The sequence below is a fragment of the Camelus ferus genome, chromosome 4, assembly GCF_009834535.1.
Source record: "Camelus ferus isolate YT-003-E chromosome 4, BCGSAC_Cfer_1.0, whole genome shotgun sequence".
Taxonomy (NCBI): Eukaryota; Metazoa; Chordata; class Mammalia; order Artiodactyla; family Camelidae; genus Camelus; species Camelus ferus.
In genome coordinates this window covers 66,190,005-66,217,296 of record NC_045699.1, presented here as the reverse complement: position 1 = coordinate 66,217,296, position 27,292 = coordinate 66,190,005, and the positions used below count along the sequence as shown (strand labels likewise).

The 27,292-nt window shown below is 36.1% G+C and overlaps 1 protein-coding gene across 1 annotated transcript; it reads left to right on the top strand.

The window, feature by feature from the left end:
* Window positions 1-71: 71 nt before the first annotated feature.
* Window positions 72-26,572, top strand: PPP6C (protein phosphatase 6 catalytic subunit). Its single transcript, XM_032478431.1, has 7 exons — window positions 72-320; window positions 14,595-14,690; window positions 19,688-19,753; window positions 20,760-20,901; window positions 23,440-23,519; window positions 23,685-23,894; window positions 24,794-26,572. Exons 1-7 carry the CDS (start codon window positions 246-248, stop codon window positions 25,040-25,042), a joined length of 918 nt encoding a protein of 305 aa, XP_032334322.1. The 5' UTR covers window positions 72-245; the 3' UTR covers window positions 25,043-26,572.
* The last annotated feature ends 720 nt before the right edge of the window (window positions 26,573-27,292 follow it).

Here is a 27,292-nt window from a genome sequence, read left to right as displayed (position 1 = left end):
CGGGTCTCAGCAGGTTTCCTCCCCTGGACCCAGGGGGCCTCTAGGGGCCTGCAGTCTGGGTTCAGCGGGAGAGGGCGCAGGGCGTGCCGAGGCAGCGGGGAAAATCGGGTCAAGCTTTACGCCGCTGCGCAGACGCCTCTCACGGGCCGGACGTGACGTAGGAAGGGTTCCGGCTTCGGCCTCCGCCGCTGCCGCTGCTAGTACAGCCGCCGCCGCCGCTGTTGCCGGGGCTTGTTATTTCTAAAATGGCGCCCCTAGACTTGGACAAGTATGTGGAGATAGCCCGGCTATGCAAGTACTTGCCGGAGAACGACCTGAAGGTGAGCCCGGCCTGGCGGGAGCGCTACTTTCGGGGTTCGCCCCTTCCGGCAGTGGGGCGCCCGCCGGCCCGCCCTTCCTCACTCCGCGGGACCCCCGCGGATATCCCGTCCCGTCACGGTGGAGGGCCTAGCGCGGTGCGAAGCGACCGGTCGGACTTGGCGTTACGCGGGGAGCAGGGGGAGCCCGAGTTCCCCGAGTGCTGTCCCGGTTCCCTGGGCGGGGATTCCGAGGGGTGTCGCGGCCTCTGCCCCCAGGGTTGCCCCTCCTGGACTTGGAGCTGCCCCAGGGCTCCGAGCTGTAACAGCTTTGCTTACAAGGCTCCACTTCCTTCACTCCGACCCTCGGTTTCCCGGAGTCCGAGCCGAGCCCCCGCGGGCAGAGGCCTGGGGTCGTCGTTCCCCCCCGACCCCCGCCAAGGTGGTGACAGGGGCGCGCGGGGTGGCCGGCGTCTGACAGGAGATGCCGCCCGCTCCCGGAACGGAGCCCCGTGTGATTAGGCTCCTGAGAAATTGGAATGGGAAGAGGGCAGACGAGGAGCTCGAGCGGTTTGATGGGGATGTGAGAGAATGTCAAGTCGTCCCTCTTCCCGATCACTTCTCCCAGGTGCTTGTTTAGGAGTGTTAGTTTCCTTCTGCTAATTCCAATAAGAACCCATTTTCGAGTGCGTTGAACTAATTTAAGTGGATAAAGTAGTAGGCTCTCAATAAATACAAATATTTTTCTGCCTTTTAGGTTGTTCCCCCCAGTTCCCTTCTTAGCTCAAGATTTCACTCTCTTGGTTTTTCAAAGGAGATGAGTTGTTCCTTGTACTGCAGAGTCCTAGTAACAGTAAACGTATGTTTGGATAAAGGAATCAATGTGAGGATGAAGGAATGTAAGTCTTGGAGATACTGCTCTTTTGACAAGTGTTTCAATGCGCTTGTCAAAACCAGTGAGTGCTTAGGTGTCTAGCAGAGTCTAGGCGGTTAGTGCTAGTGCTTGTTTTATTTGTTCAGTTAACTTTGATTTGCTGTGTTGTAAGTGGGTAAACGATAGTTTTGAGTTCTTTTTATTCTTTAAGCTGTAGATTTAAAGCAATTTATCTTTGTCCGTGACTTTTTTCTCTAGGGGAAGATATTACTGGTTTCTTGTTTCGCCATCTCTTGGTACAGGGAGTTGATACTTAACATCGGTCAACTAATGTGCATTATGTTTAAGGCCACAGGAGTTGTTGTGAATATAAATTATTTGTACTTTTATGTTAATTATACATGCTATTTGATAGAGGAATCATTCTTGTCCACTTTCCTCCTATTAACAGGTTAATTTAATTAAAACGGGGACAAAGCCAGTATTAGTAGAAATGTAGCTTTCATGCTCTTCTAACGTTAGTTTTGTAGCTTCCTTCTGCAATATGCTTTTCTAGGAAACAAGGATACAACCAACATTGCGACCCAATTTATTAGAAAACTAACCAGATGTCTTTTAATAACGTTTGTTAATCCCATAGGTGAAGTTGGTTTTTGCATATCAGTGAGTTGAAGTGGAATTTTCTATTCTTTAGTATATGTAAAACAGTTTTAAGCTTTGTGTTGATAATGAGTAAAATGTTGCTTGTTATGAAATTTTATCATGATATGAACTTGAATTGGATATTGGGATGATTTGGAAGATAAATCAGTCGAATTTTTTTTAGACCTCTTAGTTTGATAAACGTTGTGTTTCCTTCCCAATTTAAGAGACTATAGATATTAAATTATTTCATTTCCCTTTGCAACACAATTGGACTGCACTTAGTGTGTATCTGTTTTTTAATAAACTTAAAATTTTCTGCGCAACTACTAGAAGAAAAAGAAATTTGAATTTAATCTGTGTAAGTGGAGGCTTTTCTTCTCTGTCTTGGAACTTTTTATCAGATTAATTTTCCTGTACTGCTCATTTCTAGTGTATTTAAAGAAATTTATTTGTGTCTACGTTTTGGCACGAAGTGCAAACTAAAATTAGGCAGGCCAGGAAAGTATTGCAGGAGCACTTTTTCTGAGGCTTTAAAGCCAAAATAAAGTAATATCAAAGGAAGGAAAGATATCATTATGGAAAAGATTTTCTTCTGGTAGAAAAATAGAAATTCACTTGTGTTTTAGATTGATTGGAAGTTGGAGGTACTAAATAAAATAATAAATGCATAGTATGTTCTGGATCTAATCATTATTTTTCTATATCTAAATTGAAAGTGGTCAAATCACTAGTTCTGGATCAAATCTACATAACTGGCTTAAAGAAATAAGGATGAAATGTGTGAAAATGAGTGGACCAAAGCATAACCAAACCATAATTAAGAAAAAAAAGAGCTCATGTGATTCTCATTGACAATAAAGATTTCAGAGAGAATCATAGAAAATACAGATTCCATATCTGGCTAAGTGGTAGAATGAATAATAAAAGACATGTTTACGGAATACTTACACTTAAGTATTTTGGCAAGGGAAGGGTTCTATCACTTGGGGATTGTCTGATCTCTCCAGTAGTTCTAAATTAAAGGTGCCATGTAAATAAAGAAATTGCACACTGAGTTAGTGTTCAGTTTTTTTTTAACTGAAGAACAGGAGGAAATTTCCTTGGTAGAGGTTGGGAGAATACTAGTGTCTATCTCCGAGACGCAACATAAAGAAAAACAACTACTTTTATGAATTAATAGTTAATGTAATCTTTTTGGAACTCACTTTTTTGTTTAGTCTGAGCCATCTCTTGAGTTTTCTGTATAAGGCTACCTGCTCTGTAAAGTTGTATCTCTGAAATGTCTCCATAAAGCTTCAAAGGATTCTCCTTTGCTTTTTTCTGAGATTTAGTGAAGCGCCGTTGGCTCTTTTCAGGTGCTTAGTAGCTATATGTGGATGTAGGTTTCCTATGGGACAGTGCACACTTCTAATGACGCGTCAGCCCCTTCCTTAGAATTTCAGAGCTGAGCAAGATGCAGTTTATCTAGTTCTGTGTCCTTCTCACTTTACTGAGGGGAACTGAGCTACATAGAGTTTATGATCTGCCTGAGGATGTCCAGCTAATCAGTGAATTAAGTTGGAAAGCCTCTTTGTGCAGAGCTCTTTCTGATACAGTTAATAGCCTTTTTAGGATGAGAAAAATAGTATGCTTTTCTAAGTATGTCTTCCATTTCATCACTTTTTTTTAAACCTTCCATTCTGAGCACAGATTGGATTGCTCTCTTGGAACAATGTGTCTTATACATCCCTGCATCTTTGCTTCTGCTTAGTCTGTTTCTTTCACCTACTTATTTAATGCTTATATAGCAAGAATATTAAATCACTTGATACTCTGTGAGCTGGGTACTAATACTTGCCCCATTTTATAGGCAGGTAGCTGAAACACAGATAGATTAAGTAACTTTCCAACGTCATACAGCTAGTAAGGAAGTGGAGGAGCTGAGATTCAAACCTAGGCAGTCTGGCTCTAGGGTTCACGTCCATAACGACCACTTATGCTTCCACTATACGATACCCTCCACGCCCCTTTTTAGCTGTAGCTCATATGTCACTTTCTCCATGCAGGGCTCCTGGATTCCAGTCAGAATTATTAGTAACAGTTAGAATTTACATAGCTATTTATAGTTTTCAGAACACCTTCATGTCCCTTCTGTCATTGTGATAGGCAGAACAGATACCAGAGCCAGGACTTGATAAGGTTTAAGTGATTTTTGCCTCAGTGACTCAGCAGAGTACATACCTGAATTTATTTGCTATTAAAAATTCCCATTCTTTCTTTTCTGACCTTTTGCCCATTAGCACTTTTTGTTCCATTTTACTACCTACTACCCCTGTATTGTTCTGTTTTGTATGATAGTAAATGTGTCTGTCTCTACCATTGGACTGTAAGCTTGCAGTGCCAGAATCGTATGTAGTTTATTTTTGTATTGTCCACAGTCTTAGAGCACTGCCATGTGTATGATAGTCAGTCAGTTAAGGTTTGTCGAATCAAACTGTACTGCTTTACAACAAACATTTCTTTAAATGTCTCCTGTCCACTGTTCCCTGTGGGTACTGTGGATAGACTTCAATACTTCTATCTTTGAGGGACTCTCAAAATAGTAAGGGGGATAGAGAGGTAGTAAATTATCACTGCCTGGTGTGGTAGGTGCTAAAATAGAGGGCTGTCCAGAATTTTGGGGAACATAGAAGAAGCAGCATCTAACTCTGGAGCCACAGATATTTTCACAGAGGAGGAGCTATGAGAGGATGAGCAGTTTGTTCAGGTAGACAAAATGGGAAGGAAAGAACATGAAGCAGAAGAAATACCATGTGCAGTGGTATAACTTAGTCTGAAAGAACATGGCTGGTCAGGGAATTTGAAGTAGTTTGGTGTGGCTGCAGGGAAGACAGGCAGAGGCCAAGTCATGGAAGACTAGACCAATGAACTTGGATTTTTACCTTTTAGGTAGTTCATGGATAAACACTTTTTCTATTTTAGGGAAAAACAAATAAATAACACTATGACTTTGTGATATTTTTTAAAATGTGGCTAACTAAAAAGAAAAGTAGATTCAAAGAAAATTATTAGAAGGATACACTGTTGTATGTAGTAGGAACATGACAAAATCATGAAGATGACATCTGAATGGAGTTTGGGAAACACTACCATAGAGAGTCCTTGGGAGGCTTTTAAGGGGGACAGTGACAGTATGTTTTAGAAATATTATTCCAGCAACATGGATTGGAATGGGACAAAAATGTCATAGAGGCAATGGACCAGGTGACATGAGAGCTTTTGAAGTAAGCCATGTGGTTGTGGTGTTTAACAGGAAATGAAGAAGGTATAATAGGATTTGTTGACAGGTTATGACTAGGTTATAAGGGAAAGAGAAGAGTTCATTGTGATCTCTTAGTTTCTCGCATGGATTACTTAGTAAATACTATAGCTAGATTAAGGAATGCAAGGGAGTTTGGTTTGGGCCATACTGAACTTGAGATGCTGCCAAGTCAAGCCATTGAAGGAGAGATGTTTAGACAACTGTGGATAAACAGATCCGTTAGGTAACAAATATTTATTGATTGCCAAATGTGCTCCAGACACTATTCTAATAGTATTAAATTCAAGAGAAAGGTCTAGACCAGTGGTTCTCAACTGGGGGTGATTTTGCACCCCAAGAAGGTGTTTGGCAATGTCTGGAAACATTTTTAGATTTTTCACTGATAGGGTTGCTGTGGCTATCTAGTGGGTGTAGAGGCCAGATGTTGCTAATCATCCTAGGACAGCAGCTCCCCACAGCAAAGTATTACCAGCAGGGCCGTGGTTGAGAAACTCTGGTTTAGACTGAAGATATAGATATTTCCTTCTGGATTGTAAGGATGAATATCATTATCATTTTAGATTCTCACTCTCCATTCCCAATGGTTTGTATTACAGTAGAGACTCTATACAAAAGCTGTGTAAAATGTAATTTTAGATAGATTTTTATTTCTTAAGATAAGGGATTTTTAAATACCAGAATTTAAAAGTAAATAAAGGAAATAGTATATTTTAGATAGCAAGATCAGCTAAACAAAGAATTACAAAAATTTAAAACCCAGTGTATTTGAGGGACAAAAAGGAACAGGGAGACAGGAGCAGAGAGTAGGATGGATCTGTAAACAGGTATCTTGAGGAAAAGGTAGAGAAGGGACGGAGGGTCTCCTAAGAATGGGGGCCACGAACCTCTACTTGTTCAAGGGTTCAAGGGCACCATGGGGAGATATGGGTGTAGTTTGCCCTAAATTTGGAATAAGGTTGAGAATCTTACCTTAGTGACTGTTTTGGAGCAGTAAGAGAAACCATGCTTCCTACAAACCAAGCAGTGAAACAGAGCTGTGAAGGGCTTTGGAGGAGCCTCTCCCATGGCAAGGCTGGGCTCCGTGAGGTCCCTGTGTGTGTAGTTGGCTGATGTATGTAGAGTTTGTACTGAGATTTCATGGACTTCTTATTTTTGTGTATGCTTGATGTGAACTTGTCAGCTACTGCTGAACTGGAGAGATGAGAGGCAATGGCTTTGGCTCAGAGGCTTAGTGCTCTGAATCCTCAGTTGGGACAGCAGAAGTGGCAGTTATAGGAGGCAGCTGTTACTTTATTCGAGTTAGTGTGCCTGGCCTCTGGTTGAAGATGCTGCCTAAGTAGTTTCCATGTGTTCCCTAGATGCTTGTTGGCTTTTGAGATTGGCAGGGTTTCACAGTGATATTCTTTGGTTTATTTTTGTATTGTCCACAGGTCTAAAGGTCTAAAAAAATTCGACTGATTTATCTTCCAAATCATTCCAGTATCCAATTTCAAGTTCATATCAAGATAAAATTTCATAACAAGCAACATTTTACTCATTATCAACACAAAGCTTAAAACTGTTTTACATATACTAAAGAATAGAAAATTCCACTTCAACTCACTGATATGCAAAAACCAACTTCATCTATGGGATTAACAAACGCTATTAAAAGACATCTGGTTAGTTTTCTAATAAATTGGGTCGCAATGTTGAATGTATCCTTGTTTCCTAGAAAAGCATATTGCAGAAAGAAGCTACTAAACTAACGTTAGAAGAGCATGTGTAAGTGGAGGCTTTTCTTCTTTGTCTTGGAACTGTTTTAATCAGATTAATTTTCCTGTACTGCTCATTTCTAGTGTATTTAAAGAAATTTATTTATGTCTACTTTTTGGCATGAAGTGCAAACTGAAATTAGGCAGCACTGGGGATATGGGCCAGTCACCAGAGGTGACTTGCAGTTCAGGAGGTATTATGGGCTATGAGAGCCAGTTGTATATGAGTGCAAATTCTGGCATATTCAGAATGGGAGCCATGGAATCTGTGCTATGATTAGTTTCAAAATGTTAAATGATAACTGACTTTGTTCTAAAAAGGATATAGAGCAGTCAGTATAGCAAGATAAATTACATTCAGAATAAGTAAGAAAAATGAGATGAGAAAATAAATATAGGAAACCAAGATGGAGCCAATAGGAAAAGTAAGAATAGTAAATAAAATAAAAGCTATGATGACCAAATTACTTCTTTTTTAATTAAAAAATTAATACAATTTTAAAGTTACTTTTCATTTATAATTACTACGAAATATTGGCTGTATTCCCCATGCTGTACAGTACAGCCTCGAGCCTGTCTTACACCCAGTAGTTTGTACCTCCCACTCCCCCACTCCTGTGTTGCTCCTCCCCCACCCGCTGGTAACCACTAGTTTGTTCTCTATATCTGTGAATCTGCTTCTTTTTTGTTATATTCACTAGTTTGTTGTATTTTTTAGATTTCACATGTAAGTGATACCATACTGTATTTGTCTTTTTCTGTCCGACTTATTTTCACTTAGCATAATGCCCTCCAAATCCATCCATGTTGCTGCAAATGGCAAAATTTTGTTCTTTTTTATGTCTGAATAGTATTTCATTGTGTGTGTGTATTACATCCTTTTTATCCATTCATCTGTAAGCAGGTTACTTCTTTAAAATTAGGCCTCAAGCTACTTAGGAGCTTATAGAAAGATGGAATCTGATCAATTAAAAAATTTACAGAGTTGTAAGGTGATAAAAACAAGCTTCTCAGGAAGATCACACCTATCCCTGATAGAAGAAGCAGAGAGACAGACATTTCTCCTCTGGTCCTCCTTGAAGGCAACTATTTAATCACAGCATCTCATGTCCCTTGTTTCTATAGTCCACACAAAACAAGCTCTGTAGAGGACTGTTTCCTTTAATGTCCTTTACTGTGGGTTGATGGCACAGTATTTTTTTTTTTTTAGCCTTATTCTTTTTTTTTTATTTTAACATTTTTTAATTGAGTTATAGTCATTTTACAATGTTGTGTCAAATTCCAGTGTAGAGCAGAATTTTTCAGTTATACATGAACATACATATGTTCATTGTCACATTTTGTTTTTGCTGTGAACTACCACAAGATCTTGTATATATTTCCCTGTGCTATACAGTATAATCTTGTTTATCTATTCTACATATGCCTGTCAGTATCTACAAATTTTAAACTCCCAGTCTGTCCCTTCCCCCCGCCCCCAGCAACCACAAGTTTGTATTCTGTGTCTATGAGTCTGTTTCTGTTTTGTATTTATGTTCTTTTTTTTTTTTTTTCAGATTCTACATATGAGCAATCTCATATGGTATTTTTCTTTCTCTTCTAACTTCACTTAGAATGACATTCTCCAGGAACATCCATGTTGCTGCAAATGGCGTTATGTTGTTGGTTTTTATGGCTGAATAGTATTCCATTGTATAAATATACCACATCTTCTTTATCCAGTCATCTGTTGATGGACATTTAGGCTGTTTCCATGTCTTGGCTATTGTAATAGTGCTGCTATGAACATTGGGGTGCAGGTGTCTTTTTGAAGTAGGGTTCCTTCTGGATATATGCCCAGGAGCGGGATGACTGGGTCCTATGGTAAGTCTATTCCTAGTCCCCCTTTTGAGGAATCTCCATACTGTTTTCCACAACTGGCTGCACCAAACTGCATTCTCGCCAACAGTGTAGGAGGGTTCCCTTTTCTCCACAGCCTCTCCAGCATTTGTCATTTGTGGACTTTTGAATGATGGCCATTCTAACTGGTGTGAGGTGATACCTCATTATAGTTTTGATTTGCATTTCTCTGATAATTAGTGATATTGAGCATTTTTTCATGTGCCTATTGAGCATTTGTATTTCTTCCTTGGAGAATTGCTTGTTTAGGTCTTCTGCCCATTTTTGGATTGGGTTGTTTGTTTTTTTCTTATTAAGTCGTATGAGCTGCTTATATATTCTGGAGATCAAGCCTTTGTCAGTTTCATGTGCAAAAATTTTCTCCCATTCTGTAGGTTGTCGTTTTGTTTTATTTATGGTTTCCTTTGCTGTGCAGAAGCTTGTAAGTTTAATTAGGTCCCATTTGTATATTCTTGCTTTTATTTCTATTGCTTGGGTAGACTGCCCTAGGAGAACATTTTTGAGAGGTATGTCAGATAATGTTTTGCCTATATTTTCTTCTAGGAGGTTTATTGTATCTTGTCTTATGTTTAAGTCTTTGATCCATTTTGAGTTTATTTTTGTGTATGGTGTAAGGGAGTGTTCTAGCTTCACTGCTTTACATGCTGTTGTCTGGTTTTCCCAACACCATTTGCTGAAGAGACTGTCTTTATTCTATTGCATATTCTTGCCACCTTTGTCAAAGATTAGTTGACCAAAAGTTTGTGCGTTCATTTCTGGGCCCTCTATTCTGTTCCATCAGTCCATATGTCTGTTTTTGTACCTATACCATGTTCTTTTGATTACTGTAGCTCTATAGTGTTGTCTGAAGTGTGGGAGAGTTATTCCTCCAGCCTCTTTGTTTTTCTTCAGTAATGTTTTGGCAGTTCTAGGTCTTTTTTGGTTCCATATAAATTTTATTATGATTTGTTCTAGTTCTGTGAAATATATCCTGGGTAATTTGATAGGGATTGCATTAAATCTGTAGATTGCCTAGGGCAGTATGACCATTTTAACAATATTGATTCTTCCAATCCAGGAGCATGGGATATCTTTCCACTTTTTAAAGTCTTCTTTAATTTCCTTAATCAGTGTTTTATAGTTTTCCATGTATAATTCTTTCACCTCCTTGGTTAGATTTATTCCTAGGTATTTTATTACTTTGGGTACTATTTTAAAGGGGATTGATTCTTTACTTTCTTTTTCTGTTGATTCATCGTTAGTGTAAAGAAATGCAGTTGATTTTTGAACATGATGGCACAGTATTAAAGTGCAATTTGGGAAAAAAGCAATTGGGAAAGGAGGGCAGTATAAGGCTGGGTGTGGACAGGCCCCTCTAGGGTATAGTTTGGCTTAATTCACATGGAGTTTATAATAGGTTTGTTTGTTTGGGTAACATCTTAAGGATTTTTAAAGTGATGTGCACAGTGGAGCCACCAAATTTACAAGTAACGGTGGACAAATGGAGAGATCAGAAGATGTGTTCGGTATGGGCTCTGACCTTCACTGATGGAAGTTAACACTGTTCTTAAAAGATGTGAAATCTGAAAGAGAGTGTGGGTGGGACAACTGCCTGAGAACACGCAGACTTCTTGGCAAGAAACAGAAAACTCTGCACTCTCTTGTACAAATTGCAGCAAAGCACTTCTACAAATACCTTGGTGGAATTCTCTTTGAGGGATTTGGTGAACGTACCTGAAAAAAATTGCAAATATTAATTGGGCAACACATTTTACCTAAAAAAGATGGGTAAGATCCTGAGATAGGTATTTTAAAACATCACTGTATTATTTTATTTAAAATCTTGTATAGTTTTTAAAATTGAATTTAGAAAAAAGTTCTGGAGATAGATGGCTATGGTAGTACAACAATGTGAATGTACTTAATGCCACTATGAAATTCAACATATGTTCATCTAAAGATGGTTAAAATGATACGTTTTATGTTTTGTCTATTTAGCACAATAAAAAAATGCTAGGACGCTCTAAAAAAATTGTATAGTTTTAGAAAGCACATTTAAAAGTATAATGATGAGAAGGGGGGCGATAATGAAAGACTATAAAAAAATACAGGGCAATCATGGCATATTTATTTTTTGGAACTACCCTTAAGCTAGATGAAAATGAGTTAGAGTTTAAAAAAAAGTAGTAGATTATAAACTTTGGGAGCTAATTGCTATACAGATAATAAGAAATTATGGCACAGGTCTAATGGATTATAATAGAAATAGGATGCTGTACAATAGTGAGCTTTTGAAATTGATTGGAAGCACAGCCATCTCTATCCACAAGGAATAGATTTGAGTGGTTCTGGTCAAGGTGGTAATCATTTTTTAACAGGTAATACATATTATTAATTAAAAATAACAATTTTATTAAGATATAGGTCACATTATCATAAAGTTCTTTTTTAAAGATAATTTTTATTATTTTTAAAATTTTTATTTTGTAGGAGAGTTAATTAGGTTTACTTTTTTTTTTAGCAGAGGTGCTGGGGATTGGACCCAGGACTTCGTACATGCTAGACACGCACTCTACCACTGAGCTATACCCTCCCCCCATAAAGTTCATTTTTAAAGTGTATAATTCAGTGGTTTTTCCCCAGTACATTTTAATATGTTTACAGAGTTGTGCAACCATTACTATAACCAACTTTAGAACATTATTATTATTCCAAAGAGAAACGATACACAGTAGCAGTAGCTCCCCATTTCCCCCTCCACCAAACCCCAGCCCTAAGCAACCACTTAATCTATTTTTTATCTCTATGGATTTGCCCATCCTAGACATTTCAGATAAATTGAATCATATATTAGGTGGCCAGTTGGCTTATTTCACTTAGCATGATGTTTTCAAGAGTCATGTATGTTGTAACATGTATCTGTAGTTCATTCCTTTCTGTGGCTGAGTAATGTTTCATTGTACAGATATATACCACATTTTGTTTATCTGTTCATCTGTTGATGGACCCTTGAGTTGTTTCCATCTTTTGTCTATTGTGAATAATGCTGCAGTGAACATTGGTGTACAAGTATCTGCTTTCTGCTTTCAATTCTTTGGAGTATATACCCAGAAGTGGAAATGATGGGTCATATGGTAATTCTGTGTTTAGTGTTTGAGGAACTGCCAAACTCCTTTCCATTCTGGGTGCACCATTTATACTCCTACCAGAAATATGTGAAGGTGCCAGTTTCTCCATATCTTTGCCAACACTTGTTTTCCATCTTTAAATAATTTTAGTCATCCTAGTATGTGTGAAATAGTATCCCGTTGTGATTTTGATTTGCATTTATTTTCCTAATGACTAATGATACTGAGCATCTTTTCATGTGGGTATTGGCCATTTGTATTTCTTCTTTGGAAATATATTTATTCAAGTCCTTTGCTCATTTTACAAATTGGGTTGTTTGTCTTAAAGACAAAAGTGGAATTCCTTTTGTTTGACATCTCTAGCAACTGCTATTTTGGATTTGATATACATCATTCTAGCTCATGTTTTATAATTCATTGTACATTTATATGTAGTAGATTGTGTGACTGTGTGTGTATGTGCATATGCCTGTGTTTGTGTATAAAACTCCATAGCTCTTTGCATGCACCGTCTTATTTAATCCTTAGAATATCTCCAGGTTGGTATCTCTATTTTGTGGATGTGGAAACGCACAGAGAGATCAAATAACTTGCTCAGGGTTACACAGCTAAGTAACTGACAGTAAGCTAAGTAGTAGGTAGTAAGAAGTAGAGTTGATATTTGATCTCTGCTCTACTATCTCTAGTAGATAGTGTCAGAATTGAGTTAAATTGTAGGATACTCAGCTGGTATTGCAGAGAATTGAATGTTGTAGAGGGAGAAAACCTCCACAGATTTGGTGACCAGGAGTGTCAGAAATTTGAATGTTCTGTGTGAGTAGTAAAGAAGATACATAGGAGAGAAACACACAGTAAGGAAGAACTGGGCTTTTCCCTACGTAGGGAGGAAAAAGCTGAAGTGTTTGTTTAACAAATGCTTATGGGAACTGAAGGAACCTTGGTGACCATCTTTCATTATAAAGTTAAGGCTCTAAGTTCAGAAACTTTGTTTCACTCTCCAGTATCTATTCCTATTATGAATAATGGATGGACTAAGAATTGTTTTTTGAAGCATCTGAGTGTTGTGGGAATCCAGCACAAGGAGGAGCTCGCTACTCAGGGCCAGAAGGATTCCAGGCCAAAACGAAGATCTTGCCATTGAGGTGCTACTTGAAGATTGGGAACTTATCCTAGGAATAAGAGTAAACCACTTTAATTTGAAAATTTCTAAACAGCTCAATTTCCCCTCATTTTCTTTTGGGGGGCCTTTTTCTTCGTCTTCCTTCCTCCCATTTTGGTTCTCTTCTGTGCTTGCCTCTGTGTACAGTGTTGCTATAACTGTTAAAATGTGTCTCATATTTAAGTGAATTGTTGCATTTAGATTCCTTAATTGATGTGTAAAATAATTTTGTTGTGCTTGAGTAGTTTAATTTTTCCTTTCTTGGCAGACCTTCATAAAATCTAGTAGGGCCTCTGACTAATATAAACTGGTCTCACATGGAAGGAAGTTTCCCCTCCTGTTCTTTACACATAGCCGACTATGCACTTCCTTCTCTAGAGCGGTGTTGTGAGAAATCCTTTGATTTTAGTGCTTTCAGAGGATAAATACTTTTAAAGTGCAAACATTTAGAGTTCTTTTTAAAAGGTAGAGTGACTCCTCAATTTTAGATTTACATTTTGTAGTTAATGAATTTTAGGTAACATTTTTATTTTGAGATAATTGTAGATTTGTATGCAGTTATAAGAAATAATGTCAAGAGGTCCCATGTATCCTTTACTCGGTTTTCCCTAGTAGTAACATCTTGTAGAACTATAGTACGAATACCACAACCAGGATATTGACATTGATACACCACACAATCTTGTTCATATTTCCCCAGTTTTACTTGTATTCATTTGGGTGTGTGTATTTAGGCTTATGCACTTTTATTATATCTGTAGTCTCATGTATCCAACATCACATTCAGGACACATCACAAGGATTCCACATGTTGTCCTTTTTATATACACTCTCTTCCTTCCTGCTGCCCCTAACTCCTAAACCCCTGGCAATCACCAATCTGGTCTCCATTTCTATAAGTTTTGTTATTTCAAGAATGTTATATAAATGGAATCATGCAGTATGTAACCTGTTGGGATTTTTTTTTTTTCCCTCCCACTCATAAATCCCTTGAAATTTATCCAGATTGTCATGTGTCAATAGTTTGTTTCTTTTTAATGCTGAATAGTATTCCATGGTGTGAATGTACTACGATTTGCTTAACTATTCACTTTTGAAAGACATCTGATTTATTTCCAGTTTTTGGCTATTATGAATTAGGTTTCTATGAACATTTGTGTACAGATTTTTATGTGATCGTCGACTTTCATTGCCAAGAGTGTAATTGCTGGGTCGTGTTTGGTATGTGCATGGTTTGCAATTTACTTTAAAGATTAGCAGTAAAAAACTTTTCCTGTTAAAGTTATTTACTCTTACATTTTTTGGTGAAAAGCATCATTTTACAGTTCCTTGCAAAGCTGTTTGTCTTCTAGAACCTACTATCTGTGTGGTCAGGGAGTTTGCATTGTGGAATAGGCATTGGGAGAAGAGGGTGAATCCTCACAGAAATCAAATCCCAGAATCACCAACGGGTAGTTTCCTTTCCTATGACACAATATGTTAGTTCTTGTCTTTTTTGCATTCGATCCTTAATTTTAATATTGTGGTAAAAGGTTGCATTTTATTTTCTCTTTTTACAGCGGCTATGTGACTATGTTTGTGACCTCCTCCTGGAAGAGTCAAATGTCCAACCAGTATCAACACCAGTAACAGTGTGTGGAGACATACATGGACAGGTAAAATTTCATGAGCAGATTTTTAGCTGTTGTACTGTCCTTAGTCCACTTGTGCTGCAAAATATTAAAAAAAAAAAAAAAGCTAGTGGTTAGCTAGGGTACCTCAGTCTGTGTGACACTAATGATTACTGGTCATTGTTACAGTGAATAAAAAGCAGTGGTCAGATTATTCATGGAGTTTGTTGAAATTACGCCTACAAAATGAATAGAGTGAAGCATTATTGCTCTGTGGACAGGGGAGATATAAAACACATGTGGACTGCTCTTAGTTACTATAATTGATAGGAAAGGCTTTAGTTTAGGCACTAATTGTCTGTTCATTCTGTTCATTTCTTCTCTATTCATTCTGTTCACTTATATCATATTTTATTGAAAATTTTTCATTTCCTTAGTAGAAATGGAAATAGGAGTTCAGAGAGATAGCATTGTTGGTGCATGATTTCACAGCAAGTCTCTGCTAGAATGAGATGAGAAAGACAGTTCAGTTTTTCATCTTCCGGGTTTTTGTTTGTTTTTGAGAGTTTCAGAGCAGTGACAGGAGGAGTACCCCTCATCTCTAGACTTTTACTGTCAGTGTTTAGCCTAGTTGAAAACCTGTGTATTTGTAGTTTTTTCTGTTTTACTGGGAAATGAAAGCTGAACAGAACACTTAACAGCCTGCTGTATGCATGCAGTGGAATTGGGGCTATAAGGCATATAATATATCGTGGACAGTATAGTATTTATGAATGCCAGCAGGACTTGAAAAATATGACTACCTTAAATATGACTGCCTAAAGGAGCAGAAACGTATGTAGATGGGTTGTGATTGGAGGCTGCTCTATGAGTAAAGTCCTGTTTTGACAACTCAGAGGACTCTTTTTGGTTTTTCAATCTGTTCTATGGATGGTTGATGTTATAATAAATCTGATATCTGAATGTTATCAACTTCTGAGTAGAGGCCCCATTATGTCATCTTTGATCTGTTCAAGTTCTAGTTCTCTAGAGTAGACTTGAGTGTATTTCTTAATTTCCCTGTAACTTCTTTCCAAAAGGATAATAAACATTTGTATTTTGCTAACATAAAGAATATTAATACAAGCAATGCCTTAACACATTTCTAAAAGCTGGAATAAAACAAGTAATATTTTCTCTTGATTGTAATATTAAAGTTGAAGGGTTTACCTGTGTTACCAAGGACTCTTCAGTATGTGAATTAGTCATGATCAAAGGTCAGGAAGGTAGACAACTTCGAATTACGAAAATTAATTAATAAAATTGCTCTTTTATATTATATGTCTTCAGTCAAATATTCAGTTTTGCTTTCATTTATCTTGTGTTTTGAGGTTAACAAAGTGCTTTTTCACCTATTCCATGTCAGATTTTTTTCAAGAGTCCTATGACACTGGATCATTTTGTAAAGGAAACTGAGACTGAAAGATTGAGAAATTAGCCCAAATACGTATAGCTGCTAATGAACAGAGCTGAGATTTGAAACTCATTTGGGTGCCTGGTAGCCCATGTTATTTTAAGATTATCACCAAATTGACTTGTGCTTGATCCTTTAAATCAATTGCTCATTGAAAGCATGAGACTTGAGGAGTTCCTAAATGTCTGCAGACTAAGTCAAATGTAAGATGTGTCTTTAGGGACTTGTACAGTTGTCTTCCCCTTGGGCCAGTTCTGGAACGGCAGGATTGGGTTATGAGTATAAATAAACTCATTATAAAATGTTGGCAAGCATATACTGCTGAGAAGCATTGAAACATTATATTCTAGTGAGGAGGCTGTAGACTTCAGCTTGGTTTAAGTCCTGTTTTGGCTACACACTAGCTGTTTAAGAAGCTACTTCAGCTAGCTCTTCAGTTCTTTAAATACGGCCTGTGGACCCTTGAGGGCCTTTAAGGTGGCACAGAATCAAAATTGCTGGCATCTCAGTATCAATTTAAGGGAGTGTCACCAGCCCATGCTGGTTGTCATTGTGTTCTTCACACTGCATACATGTACAGTAAAATAAAATGCCAGTACCACTTAAAAATGTCCTTGATGAAGCAGTAATGTTAACTCTCAGCCCTTGAGTAGATACATCTTTTGAATTGTCCCTGTCATGAAAGAGGAAGTAGGCATAAAGCATACCTACTGTATACTAAGGAAAGGATGCTTTGCTCAAAGAAAAATATTTGTGTAACTCTTTGCATCACCAGCTGAAATAGCCTCTTTTTTAATGGGATGCTATTTTTACTTTAGAGAATTAATGACAAACTATAGGTTTTTGGCAAACATTTTTTGCAAACGTGAGGGAAGTGAGCCAGTCACTTCAAGGAAAACAGTTGATGGTGTTCGTTGCCAGTGACAAAATTTGAGTTTTCAAGTGAAATACTGGAATTTTAGAAAATCTGAGTTCACCACCATGAGGCTGTCAGCTACTGATACTTCAAAGACTTTTCTGATGAGACAAGTGATGGTATTAATATGTTTTTTGATGATGTATGATGAAATGTTATTTCCATTTTCCAAATGACCAGTGTGTTTATCCACTCAAAGTATTAGACTAACTTATCTAACAGAGTTTGAAAAGAGAAGAGTTGTCAGGTTTTGATGTATTAAAAGAAAAATATGCACCATAAACCTCTAAAGGTTATTAAAATACTCCTCCCTTTTGTAACACATCTGTGTGAAGCTGGGCTTTCTTCATATGCTTTAATCAGCATATCTCAACAGATTAGATGCAAAGACAGGTTGTGAGAATCCATGTGCTCTTTTTAGCCAGACATTAAAGAGATTTGCAAAAATGTAAAGCAGTGCCACTCTTCTCAAATTTGTTTTGTTTTGTTTTGGAAAACGATTTATTTTTCATCAAAAATGTGTATATTACTACTTAGTGAGTTACTGATTTTAAAAATAAATTTAAACATTAAAATGATTGTTTTCAATTTCTAATATGGTAAATACTGATTGATTTAACATTTAAACAAAGCTTTTCAGGAACATGTAATTTTTAAGACTATAAATGGGTCCTGAAACCCAGAAGTTTAAAAACTGAATTGGCTAGTTGTTCCCTTGCTTCTAATGATGAAATAAAATCTGCTTCTCAGGATTGATTCTGTTTTAAAATGAGAACATTTACGGTGTATCTATGACGTGAAAAACATAGATGGTAGAAATTATTTGTAAAATGATGAGATGGGCTTCCCAGTGATTTATGACAAGGTTAATTTTCTGCACATGTTCTCAGTAAATGTTTATTATATTCAAGAATTTCGGGAAAAAATTCCAATATGGTGTAGGAACTGTGGGTCCCTGAAGCAGAATTTTTGATCATCCAAATATATATAGGTTAAGTGGAAACTTACAAAGTTTTTATTCAAGAAAGTGTATATCTGTAAACATCAGTAGAAAAGTTTAAGGACTCTTTTACTACACTTTTATAAAAAACAACTGTTTTATAAAACTTTTTAATGATTCCTTTCTGACTTTGTGTGTATGCATACTCAAGTTTTACATAGTAAATTGTATAGTTATAGGTATGGTTTTGTGTTCCAGTCTTTTCCCTAATCATTTTCCCACTTTGCTACACAGTTTCCATTATAATCATTATTTATGACCACATAAGTTCCACGTCCTTGAGTTGGTAGATCATACTTTATTAAAATATTCCCTTATGTTAGTCATGAAGGTTGTTTCTTCTGTTATTGTAAATGATGCTGTGACACATTTTCTTTAGATACATACACTTTTTTTTTGCGTTTAGGGTATAGTCACAGAAGTGGAATTACTAGACGAGAGTATACACACTGAGAGTATGTGTGTGTGTGTGAGTGTGTGTATATACATGTATTTCTTTTTTTACTGCTCATACTATGTGTGATTGTGTTCATATATATATATGATATATGATACAAATACACATCACATACACATCTGTGGGGTGAGAAGTGTGAAGTATATTCCTTCAAAGGGAGGAACTCCACTTAGCAGAAATGGACAGCAAATATTTTGAATAAATAATAGTCTACTACTTGACTGAAATGGAATTTGTTTCATTTGTTTACTTGTTAATTTTAAGAAGATAAGAAAGTTTTATTTTAAACTTCCTGAAGTTTTTTTTAATCTAAGCAAGTAACAACTCCAGATTTATGAAACATTGTTGGAAAGGGTAGTACTTTGTTTATTTCAGTAGTTAACATTTAAATTTCAGTTTTGTTCACTATGATTATGATTCCTGTACTGTTTTAAGTATTACAAGTTTAAGTAGTACATTTATTTTCAAGTGTAAAAGATACATGTGAAGGAAATTATTAGTTACAGTTGGTAACTACTGTATATACTATATTACAGTCAATTCCTTTAATCCAAAATCCTTTTCAGAAAAACTGAAGTTTTCTTTAGGAATTAGGACTAGGATAATCTAGTTGACTGAAGTTACCAAATGCACATTTTGTTAGTTTTTGGTCAAATAGTATATGATGAAATACACTGTTCTTTTTTACTGATTATTGAGAAGATGAGCCTAAGGGTACACATCTGCAAAAGTAGAGTTTAAGAGGGTAGGCTGATGTCTTCAGGACACTATCGTGTAAAGTCATTCTTTGGAAGAAATTCTTATCCACTTGTTTCCTTATCTTTTGTCTCATTAAAATAGATGCTGAATATGGGGTGAGGTGATTGGGTAAGCTTATTGACAAGTTTGGTAACTGATAAATGATTTTAAGTTCTCATGTGGTAGATGAGGAGATGTATGAAAGAAATTTGAGAAGGGAATGCTTATAACATTAATCAGCTAGGCATGGCAATAATGGTAACTGTGAGCCTCATTTCAGTGCTTTTTTTGGGGGGGAGTGGTAAGGCTTGGGAGCTTGTGTGTGCTTGGCAGTTTTGCTTTCACTTTATTCCTTTTTATAAATGTAAATATTTGAAATCCCCTAATTAACTGCTTCTTTACACAGTTTGGTCTCAGTTTTAATATTTTACTCCTTCACAGGAATTTGTAATGAGCATATATTGCCTTTCTTTTATAGTTTTATGACCTTTGTGAACTATTCAGAACTGGAGGTCAGGTTCCTGACACAAACTACATATTTATGGTATGTAAACACCAGTGATACCAAATTTTAAATGGGAGGGATCTGAGTTATTATGTGCAAATTATATAATTTCATTGCCATGTGACAGTCACTATTTAAATTTATGAAAAAGTAATTCTGTACTTTTCTACCTTTTGCCGTGTCCTCTAGTTGAGAATAATTGCTTTAGCAAACTGCTATATATAAGGCTGGATTGTAGTCCTCAGTAATGGTTAGGCAGGAAAATAGCTCAGGACCATGGGTTTAAGGCATAAATCTTCAGTTTACTGTTATTTTATCAGTTTGTTGAGCATTCATTATCATCTGTTTTCTAATCTGTGGATCAATGAATATACATGTATACTACACATTTGCTATTAAGGTAGATTTTTGCTTACTTTCCTTTTGGAATATAATGTTACTATTGAACTTTTTCTGAATTCTTCTATTATTTTCCTTTCTTCTGAAAATTTCTGGGTTACTTTCCTGTTATTTTAGCTGTTTTCCTATTGGTCTAATATTGGCCCAAGTAAAACATTAATGGGAAGTATAAATAGCATGTTATTATATGCAGTTGTTAAATACAAAGGTGAATGTAGAACACTGTTATAATTATGGTATTTGCTTTTACAAAAAAAAACTTCTCTTCAGGTTGGCAGATCTTCTGATTCAGTTAAAAAGATTTTTGAAATTCATTAAAAAAATTTTAATTCACACGTGATCTTTTAGAAACATTTATTAGTGTAGATAATAGAGAATTGAAAAAATGGTGGTCTTGTAGGGAAAAAGAATTGCACAGCAGGTTGCTGTAGGCCTCCTGTAGCATAAGACTAGCACAAACATTTAGTAGGGACAGTTTATTTTTCCATTTCACCTTTTTGTTAAAACCCAGTTTCCAAATAATTCAGTGTGTAACTTTGATTTTTGTTATTTTAGGCTGTGTCTCTGAGTTCGTGCACTTTGGTATAATATTTAAAAAGTATTGTTACTATTGTATTGCTTGTAACTGTAAACTCTTACTTTACAGGGTGACTTTGTAGACAGAGGTTACTATAGTTTGGAGACCTTCACTTACCTTCTTGCACTAAAGGCTAAATGGCCTGATCGTATCACACTTTTGCGAGGAAATCATGAGAGTAGACAGATAACACAGGTGTATGGATTTTATGGTAAGACCTTCTGTTTCTCTCATTCTGAATATTGTTTGGGGAAAAAAGCCAAACAAGTCATACATGTTCTTTTTATAGGAAAATTAGAAAATACAGATAATCTTTTCCCGCTTTCTCACCTTTAACTTCCTCTCCTCCCCTAATTGATTGAAAAGTATCTTACTGTGTAGAGAAATATTCTTGTTTTTAATTGAAGTATAGTTGATTTACAATATTATATTAACTTCAGATGTATGCTATAGTGATTCAATTTTTTATACCTTATACTACTTTGAAAGTTACTATAAAATATTAAGTATATTCCCTGTGTTGTACGATATATCCTTGTAGTTTTATTTATTTTGTACCTAGTAGTTGGAGAGAGCCATTCTTAACTTTTTGGTGTACATCTTTCTAGACCAATGCCTCAAAGTTTAGTTCTCAGTTTACCTTATTGGTATTATCTGGAGTGCTTTTTAAAAATGTAGATTTCAGGCACCACTGCAGACCTTTTGGGGTGGGACCTTAGAATCTGTTGAAGGGGAATGTTCTGTACACTCAGTTTGAGAATGTATTCTATATATATGTACATGGGTGTGTGTTTGTATACATACTGTATGTATACACGCACACCATGCTAAAATGGGATCATACCTGCTTTTTTCACTTAATATTGTGACCAGCTTTTTCACTTCCTTGATTTTTTTTTATAACTGCATTATATTTTACTGTGTGGGTGTGCTATAATCCTGTGTGCTTGCCTCAGAGAATACGAGGACCTCCAGGGTCAGAGACAGAACTCAGCCATTGAAAACAGAGTAACCTCTTCTATAAAAGTTTTATATGGTTGAAAGTTTTAAAAACTAAGGTTAGGAGGTTCTTTCAAGGACTTTAGATAGCAAAACTGTTGAGATTATTAATATGGGTTTTCCTTAAGCACAATTAAGGCAGATACTGAGAGATTTGAAAATATTAATCTCATAACCCTTTATAGACTATGTATTTTGAATTATCTTCTGTCACTGTAAAGATAAGCTGAACTCTCTTACTCATGTCAGCCATTATCAATTACTAAATTGAGAAATTTTGCTGATTTATTGTTTATATAACTGTTAATAGTAATTGAAAAGTTGGATGGCTAATATTTGTCTCTTTTCTACAAGTTACTTCTGATTTTCATTCACAGAACTCCAAGTACCATTTGGAATAAATTTTTTTGATTCTTTTGCAAAATAATCAATATATTGGATAATATGTAATGTGGTATTAGCTCAGTGAAAGCAACTGGCTCCAGCTTTCAGAGGTTCATGTTATACGTATAATTACACTCCAGAATTTGACTAGCATTATCATTGTAGAGCAAAAGGGGAAAAAGGGCGGGGGGAGGAGAACATTTTAATCAAGATACCTTGACTGAAGAAAATGACAACAGCACAACGTCTAGTGCTGAATTTTTTGTTTACAGGCTATGCTCTAGTGCTCATTGATGATTTTGTTTAATAAGAGGAAGCCCATCTGCTTCTCAGGAGAGAGATAATTTTAGTCATCATGGAACTTAACATTGATTTTAAAGTAGTAAAAATGTCCATGTATAGCTGTTAATTATATTGGGCCTTCAGTTCACACTGATTAATGTATGCTGAGCAGTTACTGTAAACCAAGTGCTTTGCTTATGTGTGAAGGTGAAAAATACAAGATTCCTGCTGGTAAACTGAGCTCAGTGTTGGAACTGTCTGTTGGCAAGATTTGTCTGCTTCACATAGAGGTATAAATTAGAAAATCATGAGGATTGACCATACCCCACAGTTTTATATCCTAGATCATTTTCAGCTGTACTTAGGGCAATAGTGATGTCAATTTTTTTTAAAACTAAAGAAGCTAAAGAGCAGAACTTCCATGGTATTAGTTGAAAGAAGAGATGTGTACCCTATTAACTATTGTAGACAGCAGGAGAATGTTCAGCTGGGAATATGTAAGAATTGATTGGCAGTCTGTCCTTAGTGATGACTGCAGGTGTACTTACTGGAATTCAAATATTCACAACTTCCAGAAAATCTCAGAAGAGACAACCTAGGCCTGAGAAGTGTTGACATGGGAATTGTTTATGCTTCTGTAGTTGAGTCCTCTGATTTGTTTGGTTATTCTGCTAAAATAAGGTAATGAGTGACATTAAATACATTGCACTTTTTGATAGAATTGCCTAGTATTAGTAACATAGTAGTCAAAAACATTTTCTTTGGGTTATGGGAAATTAATATTTAGCTCTTCTTTTTTAACTTTTTTTATTGATTTATATTTAGCTCTTCTTGATCATAGCATTTTGACCAGTAATTTCAGCTGCTTCTTAGGGCCATTTCTGGAATGAACAGCAGGTCCACATTCTTAGACTAGGTGGACATTAGTCTCCTCTGTCTCTACATGGAGGACCTACTAGGGCTAAATATGACTTGCCATCCTAGTTTAAGCTGAATTTCTGTTGTCCTAGTATTAGATGTAGTCTTTATTTTTATCAGCAGATTCGGAACTTCATTAATGAGAACTCTTCTATTTCTGTCACAGATGAGTGCCAAACCAAGTATGGGAATGCTAACGCCTGGAGATACTGTACCAAAGTTTTCGACATGCTCACAGTAGCAGCTGTAAGTTTATATAAGTCTTTTAAAAAGCTCAGATATTTTCCTGCCAGTTACACTTTGCATATTTTTATCTGCTGTCTCAATTGTATTATTAGTGTTCATTGATGAATTTAGATATGACCAAGTTTATTAATATACATTCACCTCTTTATTATCCTTTTTTGTTAGTTAATAGATGAGCAGATTTTGTGTGTTCATGGTGGTTTATCTCCTGATATCAAAACACTGGATCAAATTCGAACCATTGAACGGAATCAGGAAATTCCTCATAAAGGAGCATTTTGTGATCTGGTTTGGTCAGATCCTGAAGATGTGGATACTTGGGCAATCAGTCCCCGAGGAGCAGGTTGGCTTTTTGGCGCAAAGGTCACAAATGAGGTAAAGCCAACATTTTTGGAAAAGTAGTTTGTTGGTTGCTAATAGACTTCATAAAGAACTGGTGGCTGTGGCTATCAGATTTCTTGTGTATTTATCATGTATCTCTTTCCTTAGTAGTTAAATGAGGTCACATGATAGATCACCTCCTTTAGCATCCACTTGGTAGTATGTATAAAATAAACGTTCCTTTTCTTTCAAATACTGCAATTAAGTAATGAGATAGCAAGGGCAGGGTAGGCAACTTTTATATATACATAAGAATATGTATTTTAGTACATATGTTTTCAATTGAGATATAATTGACATATAACATTGTATTAGTTTTAGGTGTACAACATAATGATTTGATGTATGTATGTATAGTGAATAGGCAATTTTTCTGAGGTTCATCTATTTTCCGTTAAAAATATATATACATACACAGTGAACTTACACTGGGAGGTAGTCCAGCATAAGAGTCAGAGAGCTAGGTTCAACATAACTTAGGTAGTTATTTATCGTAAGCCTCTCTTTCCTTAAGTTGGAAGAGAAAGATAATAAATCTTTCAGATGTTTTGTAAGAACTATACTAAACCCTCAATAAATGATAGATATTGATAGTCATATATTTATTATTAAGTCATGAAAAGACTTTATTTCATATCTGATAGTATTTACAGAGTGCTTTTCTTTCAGAAACTTCTAACTACTTATGTGACTGTTATTTCTGTAAGTCAGGACAAAATGGCTCTATTTGCCTATAACTATGGAAATTAGTGGGGACAGCTGTAGAATGGGTTCTATAATCACGAGAACTTTAGTAGTTAAAGGATTTATGCTTTATTTAAATGATTTTCTTATCTACGTAGGTTGATTTAAAAAAAATGCTGGATACTTAACAAAACCTTTCTAAATTGCAGTTTGTTCATATCAACAACTTAAAACTCATCTGCAGAGCACACCAACTAGTGCATGAAGGCTATAAATTTATGTTTGATGAGAAGCTGGTAACAGTATGGTCTGCTCCTAATTACTGCTATCGTTGTGGAAATATTGCTTCAATAATGGTCTTCAAAGACGTAAATACAAGAGAACCAAAGTTATTCCGGGCAGTTCCAGATTCAGAACGTGTTATTCCGCCCAGAACGACGACGCCGTATTTCCTTTGAGGCCTTCGCCCATCCTGCTGACCCATTTTCCTACCCTCTTCTTACCCCAACTTTTGTGTATTACCCTCTACAATATACTTTTTATTGAGCACTTTGCTGCTGAAATGCTGCCTCTTGCCTTTTTTTTTTTTAATTTTAAATTATCTAAATTTATTGTTTGTTATGGTGTCTATAGCAATGTTTTTCTATCAATTTTCTCCCCCCATCCCGTCCCCACCTTGGACTCATTTGAGAAGACTTGAGAAATGTCTTAATACTCACACTGCTGCATGTGGCTCTTGCTTATTTACTGGTCTGAGGGAAACAGGATGTGTTTCCTTTTTTTAAAAAGCCAATTGACAAGACAGGCTACACTGAAATACTCCTCCTTTTGTATTATTAAGCCTTTTGTTTTAGTTTGGTAAGTTTTAAGAAATTTCAGCAGCAAAGTTGTTACTCAGTGGGCACGATGGACTGCAAATGCCTCGAGTTCTGTATACCTGTCCCGGCTGTAAACTTCATTGTCCTTTGTTGGATGATATTTTAAATGGATATAAAATAAATTGGTCTAAAGGGCTGCCCTTCTTGTTGTGTTTTTAAATTTTAGTTAAAAACTGCTACAGCTTATGACTTTGTACGTTAAGATAATTGTATTGATCTTTTTGCAGATTCCTTGTATTTTTTAATAAAGTAATCTTAAAGCCCAGATAGGTTAAAGTGTTAGAAATTTTAAACAGCATACATTGTTAGCTTAAAGTTACTACTTTTTCTTTTTTCCTAATCAGAGTTCTTGACCCTTTGGTTATTAAGTTTAAAACTTCAACTGAGATTCAGTACTGTTTATTTAAAAAAAAAATCACTAAACTGTGCCTAAAGAAATAACTGCCATATTAATGTTTTGGTTTATATCCTCTCTAGTAACAGGAAAACATTTAATACTTGTAATGCTGATGTGTTCATTTGATACCAATTGAGTAGAATGTGATCAACCCAGTTTACAATCTATCATGAGTATCATTAAGTAAAATATATGTACTTTTCAATAGGAATCATTCTTCTCTTGCTGTAACACTTGACCTTAACTTTTAGAAAGTGTTCGTTTTTTTAACTGAAACTGGAAAGGTTGCTAAGTCAAGACTCTTGTATTTGTGAATTGTAATCTGAAGCAGATTTTTTAAAGTGTAGAAAAAAACAAATTGTCCTTTTTTGTAAAGGTCTGTGATACCATGTTTTGGCTTTGTGTAAGTAATTTGACTATCCAAAGGGTTGTGGTGATCAGTTCTTGATATGCAACTGTCCACTTAATAAGGACGAGTGTTCCAGTGTCTCTTATGACTGTGGTCATAAATGATGTTGGAATTTACCATTTTGTGAAATAATTGGTATCCCTTTACTATTATAATTAATTTTTGTCATTCCAGGAAATCTTTGTGAAGCCAGCCAATTAATAAAGCACTTTAGCATCTGTTCAGGTAGTTTTGAAAACCAACTTTTCCCCTTCAGGATAAGAACTTCCAGGTTACCTAAAATGCAATAAAATTTATAGTCTAAGCTTCTTGGCACATAATTTTTCATCAGGGATTTTCTTTTATTGAATGAGCACAATACTGTTTTGATTCCCACCTCCCCAACTACCCAGCTCCTTATATAGTTTTTAATTGTATAGTTAGATGAAAGAAGTGGCTAAGACATTTGCTGCACACACTTGAACTGTTGGGTCAGTAGCTTTGTGTTGCTGCCCTGATGCCAGTGTAATTCAGGGGGAAAGGTATTTTTGTCTTACAGGGATATGTAGCTATGTATTTTACTAATTGTGAAACACTGGAAATTGATGCAGACAACTTGGTGTAGTCTTTGAACAGCTCTCTGCAGTTTTTTTTTTTTTTTTCCTGTTACCATAAATTGTATTTAAGTGCTTGCGCTCTTCTGCTTTTAAGTTGTACCAATACAATCGGTAACCCTCAGCCCATCCTTCCCATTTGACACTTCTTAGCTTAGATTGATGGAGTTGTTTTAGTTATCCATGTAATGTGACTTTCATTTTTAAGTCATGGTGTACTTTGTTTGTTTGTCACTAGTTGGGCATGTGCCAATAATATTTTGTCCATTCCTTAACTGCCATCTCTGTTTTGTCTGATTTTTCCTTTTTGACTGAATAACGGCTTTTTGCATGGAAGAAAATAGTTTCTACTATTAGACATGTAAAGGGAAGAGAGAGTGAATGTATTGGACTTTGTAAGCCTAAAAGGAGTATTTGGATCCCTCTGATAA